The following is an 11,830-nucleotide window of genomic DNA, read 5'->3' on the forward strand; positions in this document are numbered from 1 at the left end:
ATTTTTTTTCATTAAGGGTGTTTTAGGGGTTAACTTAAATTAAGACTGCTTATACCTTATAAACGATAAAGAAGTGCAAATATTTCATTCTGTATCTACACACATTTTTTCAATAAATATTTTAAGTAAGATTTGTACATCTTAGTCAATTTATTTAATATCTTTCTTTAGCAAAACATATATATTTTCAAATTTATAAATTGATTTAAATCAATATGCGTATGAAGTCTTGATAGAAATCTGACTTTCTGTGCCTTAAAGTAAATGAAATTTGATTACCCTATATCGTGATACATCGCTATATCGCGATGCAAAACTGACGATGCATCACGATATATAATTTCTAATATCGCCCAGTCCTATTTGTAACATAACTTATAACAACAAATTTAATCTTACTTCAAATGAATATAATTAAAAAATGTTTCCTTCATTATCCTCAAAACCTTTCGAACAAAAAAAAAACAAAAAATCACGTTCCATAATACTAGTTTCTATATAACAAAATATACTTTCTATCCCAAGTATTTCTAATTACACAGTAAAATAATATTTATATAAAACAAAATAGCATATTATTTTGATATATCACTGATCACTAAGAAGTCAAAGTAACTAAGATTCAATGTAAAAATGTTCAGAAAATAGTTCTTATGTCAGTAGTGTAAATATGCACACTATTTACTAAGAAATTGTTCTTTGCAATTAAAGTAAAAAGTTACTTTAATCTAGATAATATTGTTTTGTATTTATAAAATTGTAAAACTAGTCATGATGAAAATGCTTTAAATAAATATTTGTTTTTTAAAAATATTTGTAGGTATTTTTATTCTTTCTTTAAATCTCACTTAATTTTTTCTTTTAAAAAATGGGATAATTTATAGATCATGAGATTCACTGCTCAAAAGTGTTCAAACCCTATGGAAAAAAAAAATATCTACCCCAGAACCTTAGAGTTCAACTGTATGGCATAAAACTAAATTTTAAAACTATGATTAATAAAAAAATTTCATTCTACATATTTAAGATTTTTAAAATAATTAAGTCTTCCTTTGCTTAACCAACTTCTAGCTTATGAACTTAATATAAGTTCTAATACTTCATCTAATATAGATATTCCTCAAAAAGAAGACCAATAATTTAAGGTACCGCTGTTCTAGAGCACTAGGGTTACATGGTTAAATTCTTTCAGGTTGTGATATGGGGTAAACAATTTAGGACAAGTTTTAACTTGGGTCATCATAATAATTATCAGCACATACACACTGTTCATTTATATGTAAGCACATAAACATGTTTCACATCTTATTCTTTTTTAAGTATAAAGAAAGTGACAAATGATACAGAACAAAATAATTGATGGCATAGCAATTATTTATATTAGAGGAATGAAATGGAAAAACTAGTGTTAGTAATTTCTAACAGTTTAGTTTCAGCAAGACCTTTGATAGAGGGCCATAGATCTGATTTGATAAACTTCAGAGCTGAGAATAGTCTAAGTTGACAAAAAAAGCTTTTACTGTTAGAGTTACCTCTTTTAACTTTTCAAAATAGATTTTAAAAGAGGTGCCTTGCAAGAATGATCAGATTTCTCTGTGCTGTGTAGAAATATTGTTTATATACTTTTTAATTTTATATCTAAAGGCTCTTGGTTTTTTTTATTTTCCTTTCCTTTGTTGTGAATTATGACACAACAATACCATCTATGAGCTGAAGAAATGTTTAAATGAATCAATTTAATGAATAATGGCAAATATCACATCCATCTTCCCCTCCCCTTATATTTATTTATTAATTAATAAGTCAATAAAATAATTACATATTTATTACTGTTTATAGTCAATAAATAACACAGTTTATAATGAGATTCTTTTTTACAATATATACTTTATTTCAAATTCATTCTCTCCAACAAACTCTGGAGCCAGAGTCAATGCGTTTTTGGCGACTAAAACTGTGACTCCTTTTATCCAAAAATCTGCTCAACTCCGATTACGTCTCTACAGCCAGGAATTTCTTGGGCTGGGTGCAAAATGAGAGGTTTAATGAGTTGAACATTGATAACCGTAAACCTAAAAATAGGCCATTTCTTCTAAGCTGCTTATAAAATAAAATAAAGCTTTCTAGAATATTACATTGTTTCTTAAACAAAAATGGAAGTTTTCATTATTACGTTCCCAGGTTGAAATCTTATTATTGCTTACAATCAGCTCCTCATCCACACAATATATTTTTATTTTAGTATGGTTGAATGCACAGTTTAAAATTGTGTAAAAATCCATTATTCTTTCTCACCATGACTTCATTATGACTCACCATGACTTTCTCACCATGACTTAACTTTCTTTTTTTTTGTTGCCAACTACATTTTTTTAAAATATAAAATGCATTTTTATTAAGCACTTATAAAACAATTCACATCTATGAGTTTGTTTTTTGAATTTGTTGACACCATTTTACAATTTCTTGGAAGGCGCTAATATAATCATCTTCTTTAAAATTCTGGTTGGACTTAGCAGAATGGTCGTAACCCTCTAGCCATTGCAATTTGTATGGCGCTTTCATACTTTTCAGAACATTCTCTAGCTTGCCTTTCTTACACATTTCATCATTAGAACCACTGAGGAAGAATATTGGTTTTTTAGCATTTAATAGGGGTTCTTTTCTCAATTCACTGTCATCGCCAACTTTATGAAGGGGATAAGATAAACACACTACTCCTTTTAATTTGTTGAACACCTGAGAATCACATGCTTCATCAGAAACCAACATAGCAGCAGCTCGTGCACCCATTGAACGACCTAAAATATTGAGATAATTTCAATTGTTTTTAATTAAAAAGCTCTTGAGAAAACATCTGAGGTTATTGTCGTGTTCACTAATGTTAAAGTATCTGCACATTTCTTCAGATATATTTTCTGCAAGAAACGTGTTTAAATGTAAATTTAAGTGCTGTTTGTCTTACAAACTACGGTTATGAAACAATCTGCAATTGCTAATATTTTTTCGAATATGTTTTTATGCAGAAATAAAATTTTAAAACCTGAATCAGGGCAGTCACAAACCCTCAGAAAAAAAAATTCACTAATTTTCTAACATTAGGTCTGAATCTTATAAATAATTTTTAAGTTGTGCCTTATACTTAAAAATAAAATATATTACATAACACTCATATGAGCCATTAGAGTTGAAATTTATAAAAATTTGTTCAATAAAATAATTGCAATATTTATTTATTTATATATATTTTTTGGAACAAAATATCAGACTTCTAGGTAAATCACGTATAAATTTATTCGTTCTAACCTTTTAAATATTTTGCATTTATTCCCTAAATATTTTCTTGATTTTTCTAGATTGATATAATTCTTTGACCTCTCGACCCTGTTAAGACAGTTTAAGCTTTTGAAGTGACTTTAATATAACAATTTTATTAGAAAAGTAAATTTAATTATTACTGTTTTTTTTTAAAAAATATCAATAAAAACTTTACTAGTTATTATAAAACATCATAATCTAAATAAATAAAGTTCTTATTTCTTTTTCACGCTGGCAACAAAGAAATGGAATATTACATGTATGAGCTGTCATATGCACGAAATCATAAGCAAATACGTTTACCAAAAATGAGAATTCTTTTCTCGCGTGAACAATATAAAGCAAAGTGAGCTATAAGTTTGGAAGAACTCCTTTCATATGAGACTTGGTAATGAGGCATAGCAATCTACAGGGGTCGGGAAGCTTCAGCGAATAGGGAGCAGAGCCCACTACTTGCTATTATTTTGCATGTTTGAAAGCTACAGCCAACAAACAAATGTTACTACAAATACTTTTAAACACATATGAAACTTTGAAGATATTTTGTTTCAAAGAGATGTTTCATTTGAAGCAAAAGGTTTTCTCACCATGAAATTATTTTGAATAGTTAGCAATCTTTCTTGAAATCAACTATACATGAGATAGTGACAAGATTATTTGTAAAACAGAGGAAAAGTAAAAAAAAAAATGCATTTTATATCATATTTTAAATTTTTTGTTTATAAATCAAAACTTTCCAAGTACATGTGGAAATGGTATAACTTTTTCACTCCTGAAATGTTTTAAGGTAAACAATATGCTCATAGAATAATCATTTAGGCAAACAATATGCACATAGACTAACTTGTGATTATATGTTTTTTATATTGGTTATAAAAATTCATTACTTTAAAAATAAAAGTTAAAAACTGTGGTACAGTCATATAGTGTTAACAATTTAAACATTTTCTATGGAAATTACATTTGTTTAAATTACTGGACAAAAAAATCACCCTTATCCCCCCAAATTAGATATATAAAAAGTAAATATAAAAAAAACTTCATACCAAATTAATAAAGGTTAGTTAAATAATATGTAGAGCAAGAAATGTTGATACAAATAAGGACATTAAAATAATTACTTTCAAGAGGAATGAATAGGGTGTTTTTATCAGTAAAAATAATTTTTTTAAATCAGAAAAACACTTGGAATAAAATAAATAAAGCTTAAAACGCATAATAAATAAAATCAAAAGAAATTTTTACATAATAAATAAAATCATTAGAATAGAATATTTCTCCCTTTGATACAAACCAGTATAAGTCAAATAATTTATAGTACAGTAGGGAACCGATTATCCGGAACGATCGGGACCATCACTATTCCGGATAACTGATTTTTCCGGTTTTCTGAATCGCTACAAAAAGCCGTTTTTTTTATTGTTAAACCCAACTAAAAAAATTTTTTTTTAGGAAATAATCTTGAAAAGAAGAAAAAACGATGAAGTAATACACTAATGATTATTTCCAAAATGATGGTAAGGTGAACATCTTTCAAAAAAGAAAGAAAAATCCTAAAATCTTATAAGGAAAAAAAAATTTGTTAAAAAAATGGCGGGAAAATTTATCGAATTTCGTTCCGGTTTTCTGGTTTTCCGGTTTTCTGATTTCCGGATAACGGGTTCTGTACTGTACTTCAAAATTAAGAAATAAGTAAAAGTAGTAGTCAGGCATCAACAAAACACAGGCATGATCACCACAAATGCATAAAAAATCATAGTTGCTCTCAACATTGTAATAAAATGTAACCTATTTTTGTTTTTTTAACAATCTGAATAAAAAAATTTTTTTTGGGGGGGGGGGGAGAAAAAAGATTTTTCTAACGAAAATTCGACAAGAACTTCTTTAAAATGTATTTTCTATTAATTCATTTATATCTCATCCCTTGTACAAATTCCCTGTTTGGATAAAGTTTTAATTTATCATTCTTTGACTATTTTTTCTGAGAGGTTTAGTTTAGTTGCTCTAATGCGTTAAATAAGTAAAAACTCATATAGGAAATGCAAAAATAAGCTATGATGCGTAATTCTTCAGCGTAGAAAAAAAAAGCATGACAGCAGATGTAGGTGTGAATCGCCCAAATATAATTCTTCTTGTTTAGCTTACCAATAAATAGAATAATTATAAATGTGAATATTAATAAATGAAAGAGGGACCCAGAAATTTGGAAGTCCTGTATCCCAAGAAACAGAAATTCTGTTTAAATAATAACGAGCAGAATCACTGTTTAAAAAATATTAAAATAATTGTTTTTATGATAGTATTTCATAAAAACAAAAAACAGTTGACCTTATTCCACATGCTAAATTTTAAACTTTTGTACACCTCTGTTAGTAATAAAACATAGTACTTTTTTCAACTGTCTCTTACCTCCAACAAAAATCATCTTGGGGCTGTATTTTTCATTGACATAACTCTGGAAAAAAAACAATGTGATTAAAAGTAAAATTAAAAAATTAATAGTCATCTTACAAAAAATAATAAAGTATTGAGCATTAAATAACATCAGCACTATCAAAAGTATAGCATTAGATACAAAAAGGTTCTGTAGGCTTCTGAATCAGGGTTACTAGATTTAACTGATCTCTACAATTAAAAGGTACTTCTTCAAGGAAAAAATGGATTAAAATAAATTTTTTTAAATTCATTTCGATGATAATTTTTATTAATTTTTTTAAAACATATAAAATTGTTTCATTTGTATTAAAACATATCTACTAGTAATTCAATCATATTTCTTTCAAAAATATATAAGTAGAATCATATAAATTTGAAAGTGGCTGTTTAGGAGAAATTTGGGTACATTAACAAACACTTCACAACCAATTTTAATATAAAATGGACATCTCACAACATTTTTTTTACTGTTAAAACACTACGGATCATTTACAAAATATTTTATCATAAAAATGGTCTTTTTTACATTACTTTTATATTTCAAAATTTCATTCACCAAATTTTTCCTTTAAAAAAAAGATTCAATGACTCTATTAAGATATGATTCTAAAACTAAAACTGTTTAAAACACATTGTTTTTATGTTTTTTTTGCAAAAACAAAACCTTATTTTCACACATTTGCAGAAAAAAAGACAATGATTTTACACTAATTATAAATATAAAAATTTAAGAATTTTTTCAAAAAAATACTTTGGCAGAAAGATAATGATTTTAACGCTAGTTTTAAATATAAAAATTAAAGACAACTGATTTTAGGATTTTTTAAAAAAAATATGAGTCAATCTTTATGAATTTACAAAATAAATAGACATCTCATAAGAAATCTTCAACAAGTTTATTAATGAATAGAGATACAAACTATTAATATATTTTTTTGAATTTTATTACAATAAATCCTTACAACTTAAACCGTGAGATTTTGGGCTATTTAGAATTTTATTTTATTTGAATCTTTCAGATGTCATTAAACTTACTTACTAAATATAACAGAATTCACCTGGAATAGGTCAATATAATCAGTAGTGAAAAAAAAAAAGTCTTGCAATTTTTAAATAAAATAATACTCCAAAATACAAAGATTAAGAATATATAAAATACAGAATATCTGCTATATAGAATCTTGTGTTAGATAAATCATTACAATAACTTTCTAAATATGGCAATATATATTTGGAACAAATCAATATTAAGTCATTTAAATAATTCTTAAACAAAAAACACTTTGGAACAGAAAACTATGCATTTAAGAATTTAATATTTACAGCAAAAATAAATAAAATAAATTATCAAGCGCTTAAGAAATAAAGTGCAATAAATGAGTAAATTTTTATTTGCTTTACAGATTGTAAAGTTAATAGGGTTTGCAGAGAAATGTGGTTAATAGAACTACATTATATAGATCTTCTATTCTATAAGTATTTTTTAAAAAAAAAAAAACCTTTTACTTTTAAAATGCAAATAAAAAAACTTATTCTCACCAGGACTTTCCCAAATACTTTGATTCTGTACTTTATATTTAATCCTTTACAAGTGAAGCATACAACAACGTAATTCTGAGAGGCCAGAAATAATCTTATAGCTTTAAGTTGAGGAGTGTTTAAATCACCTCCTGCACCATGTGTGAGAACTATCAGAATTCTGTCTTTAGAGCAGGAACCCACATAAGTTAAAACAGAAGGAATTTCTTTACTCTCATAGGGTACAGCAAAATCAACCTAAAGAGAAAATTATGCAATAAGGCAGTAATTTCCAAGAGGAAAAAAACCTAAAATTTAATAGTAATAAGTACTCAGGATTGTTATAAGGTAGCTTTGCTGATATATGACCTTGAGATAAGTGAATGGAGTAAATGTTTGCACATGGGTATGTTCGATGCGGTTGAGAATGATGTTAAAAACACTAGCTTTGGATCTCGTTGCTACGTGGTTTTAAAATTTCCAAACCAGGGCTCGAAAAACCGCCCATCGTAGCAACACCTCCTAGAAAGAACAGGCCTCAGCACGGGTTACCATAAATATCCCTTAGCAGTCCTAACGTAATGACATATTTTGTATTTTTAAACACTGCGCAGCTTAGTACCCCTAATGTAATGACATATTCCTTATTTTTCGTCTACTGCGCAGTTAACTTCGTCACATCGGACTACTAAATTGATCCGTGCTGAGGCCTTTCTACTTCTAGGAGGTGTTGATCGTAGGCAGTCAAAAATTTCCCGCAGACAACGAATTTCTCGAATCCGGCGTCCACACAAACGGCCATTTTCCCGTTAATGTTCGCAATACATTTTCAATTTTTGTTTCTTACAAGAGTCTAGAGCAGCACTTCTAAAATGACCCTCTAATCTAGAAATCCAGTTAATCCCGCTGTTGAAAGGGGCTTTTCAGCAATGAACTTACAAAAAAAAAAAAAACAGATTGCTGGCAAACGTCATATTTGATTCATTTAAAAAACGCAGTACACTTGGATAAATTGACATTCCAGATAACTTGACCTTTTCTATTTAATTTATTTCATAAAAGAAATACTAGGTTACTAATAGTAACCTAGTATTTCTTTTATTATTGTATAATGTAATCCTAGTAACTACTAATTCATTGTACAATTTATATAAACGTTTGTAATAAATAAGAGAAAATTATATATTTATTTATTTAAAAGCTACGGGTTAGTTTCAAAGGAGGACGGGTACATTGCTTGACAAGCCGTCCTCGGTGATGGGAAAAATTTCTGAGTTTTTTCGAGCCATGTTCCAAACAACACTTTTTTAAAGTCAAGCATAATTCTTACAGTAAAAAAGTTAAAATAAGAATTGATCAAAAAATATATTTTTTGCACAAGAAATTTACGATGTTAAGCTTCTGCCAAGCATCACTTTCTTCAGTTATCACTAAGGAGAAGAGACGGTGATAAAACGTGTTCTGTATGTTTACAAAACACGCTTGCTAGAACAAGTCAATGTGAAAACATCAAAAATTTGTGAAACACAAAAATCTTTCAAAATACACAAAAACATTCTTTTTTACTGTTTGCTCCTGCATTTTATTTCCTTTAAAAAAAATTGCTCTTTTTTTTAAAAATATATTTCTCTCTAACAACACTATTATTACTTAATAAATAATTATGCATAACATAAATAATTATGGAGTTCAAAATAAAAGCTAATTGAAATTTCGACTTTCGTTCTAATATATTTATTATATTAATATTATATCATCAATTTATCACATAGAATTATTATATAAAATAAAAATTAAATGAAATTTCTACTTCAGTTAAATCAGTTTCTTTTTTCCTTAGTTTCAAAATGTTTGTTGATGAATCAAGAAATTCCTCTTTAGAATCAGTAGCAGATACAAGATGCATTATTTTATTACTTTTAAAATCTATATCGCCATTTTCTTCATCATCTTTATTCCTTTTCCGCCTAAAATCACAAGAGAAGAATTATGTACTTAACAAAGTTGCACTAAAGAATAAACTAAATAAAATACATATCTGAAAAAAAAAAGTTAACATTTCTTATTATTTTCATAATTAAAATAAAGTTTTCATTTATAATGTTTTACAAAATTTACAGGTTGCTTATTAAGAAGTGTTTTTCAATTATTTATAACATAAGTAAATTACGATATTAGTAAATTTGAGCTTATATTTATTTGAAGTTTTGGTAGCACCTAATTTTAATTAACTATTCTTAAGGAAAAACACAAAAATAAATTATTTGTAAGATTTAGGGGGCACCCACAAATGTGGGAGCATTAGGTCAGGGCCTCTCAGGCCTTATGATAAATCAGGCACTTTACATAATTATAGCATGATATTTGTAAATTAATTTTATTACATTTATTTTTAGTTGTTATGTTATTGCATTAATTATATTTATGATATAATGTTTTATCCATAGTTCAAAAGTAAAATTTTTTAATAATCTCTTTTTTAAATTAATTATGGAAAAAACTTGAAAATATTTCAAATTTGAAAACATAACATTTTCCAAAAAGACAAAAAGCATATTTTTACACAGTTTTGTTAACATTTTGAGCATCACCTCTCTTCATCCTGAGAAAATCTCTGCTTGTGCTCTTGCAACAAGTGATGTCATAGAGAATAAAAAACTATGAAGTACTTAATATAATTGAAATAAAATAGATCCAATGATTAAAGTATCAATACATTTGAATTCCTAAATAAAATGCAAATATGCTTAATCGTTTTGTTAAGGAAAAAAATTTCGTCGGCACTCAATTTATTCAACAAAATGGAATGCAATGGAAAATGAATGTCAATGGAATTATAAACGTTTCTATATATTTGCAATAACAAACAATTAACATATTGATATATCTACAGGAATCTTTTATTTTTAAGTTTAAATCAATGTTATATGTTATTTATTTATTTTTTACAACATGCAACAAAACAAATAATTCAACCATCATATACTTTCGAAGTGATTTAGGAGACATGTCGAAATATCCGCCGAATTTCGATCCTCTTACTCGTTGCCGACTCAAATAAAATAAACAGCAATACAAATTGCTTAAAAATTTCAATTAGGCTAACTTTATCACTAATGATATTTTTAACTTGTCAATATCATTTAAATTTAAACACTTTAACTTATACTACTTACGCTTGTATATAAATTTTTATAGTGCTGCCATCTATCAAATGTATTGTAAAACACATTTTAGAGAATTGGAAATTGAAAGAGAATCAGAAAATACAGAAGCTGAAATAAGTGTATCAAGGGTTAATGTATGGAAAAACAATAAATGTTACAATTAAAATTTGCGTAGATAATAATGAGATTTGGTAGGTTTCATATTTAATGAAAAAAATTTCATTTAATGTGTAACCTTGATTGGGAAAGCCTACTGCTGCCATCTACCATAATACATATAAAATTAATATTCCAGTATAACATTTTTCTTTTAAATATTTTTTTAATTATTTTTATTCTAATTTATTTACTTTTTATTTTTGCTTAAAATGTAAAGAATATCTGAAGTGCAATTTAAAAAAAGTAATAATTTGTAAAATGTTTTATTCAAATTCATTACGAAAAACCTATTGTTATCTACTCAATCGAAAATTAATGTTTAATGTGCAAGTTACATATACTAACCATTTAAATACAGTTATTTTCTTAGCTTTATTCTTAAAAAGTTATTCAAATTGACTATCAAAATAAATTGAAGTATAAATAAAAATTAAAGGAAAAATATTGTAACTGGAATTCAGCAATTATTTTTTAAAAAAATGACGCATTTCATGGAGTAAATAAAAATATGGACAAAAAAATTAAAATAAATAAATATAAAATTGAATAAAAAGCATTTAATTGTAAGATATTTTTTATCTTTCATCTATTTTATTCTTTATTTGTTATTGAAAAAATTGATATTAGGTCAAATCAATATATTTCAAACAATGTATTTAATCTGTCTAAAATATTATTTCTCCGCATAGATATATGCAAAGCATTATATGCATTAGTGATCCATGCTAAAAACTCACAAAATTCTGTGTGTGTTTGGGATGTTTACTCCTTGAACGTATTTTTAATATGGATTTAAGAAGAAATAATTATTTAGCACCTGATAAAAAATTTTTATTAATTAGAAGGAGTTGCTACTCCTCATGACTCTTGATCTTAGATCAACAACTTGCTACTTTGAAAATAAAATATTTAACTTAATTTAATTCAAAACTAGAATTTTTACTTTGTTAAAAAGAGTGTAGCGACAAACGATGCAATATGGCAAATAATGTTGCCCCAATGCTGATATTTAATATATATATATATATATATATATATATAAGGCATTGCATTAAGTAATTTCATGTTTTGTTTATCAGGTTCTTTTTTGTTACATTTAATTATTACATAAAAATTAAAAATTTTTATTTTCAGCTGTTTTTGCATATTGTAGAATAATTAATGCCNAAGGCCGTGGTAAGTATACTTACCACCACGTTTTACCACTTTTAATTTAGGTTTCCATTTTTCAA

The 11,830-nt window shown here is 26.6% G+C and overlaps 1 protein-coding gene across 3 annotated transcripts; it reads right to left on the reverse strand.

The window, feature by feature from the left end:
* Window positions 1-1,807: 1,807 nt before the first annotated feature.
* LOC107439961 (testis-expressed protein 30) lies at window positions 1,808-10,466 on the reverse strand. 3 transcript variants are annotated; one of them, XM_016052717.3, is made up of 5 exons: window positions 10,259-10,466; window positions 9,083-9,239; window positions 7,294-7,530; window positions 5,728-5,773; window positions 1,808-2,801 (listed from the first exon to the last, which is right to left on the reverse strand). In XM_016052717.3, exons 1-5 carry the CDS (start codon window positions 10,279-10,281, stop codon window positions 2,422-2,424), a joined length of 843 nt encoding a protein of 280 aa, XP_015908203.1. In that variant the 5' UTR covers window positions 10,282-10,466; the 3' UTR covers window positions 1,808-2,421. The 3 variants fall into 3 exon arrangements, with proteins under 3 accessions (XP_015908203.1, XP_015908204.1, XP_015908205.1); XM_016052718.4 differs by having other exon boundaries at window positions 10,249-10,364; XM_016052719.3 differs by having other exon boundaries at window positions 9,864-10,298.
* Window positions 10,467-11,830: the final 1,364 nt, after the last annotated feature.

Source organism: Parasteatoda tepidariorum, chromosome 9 (genome assembly GCF_043381705.1).
Source record: "Parasteatoda tepidariorum isolate YZ-2023 chromosome 9, CAS_Ptep_4.0, whole genome shotgun sequence".
NCBI lineage: Eukaryota > Metazoa > Arthropoda > Arachnida > Araneae > Theridiidae > Parasteatoda > Parasteatoda tepidariorum.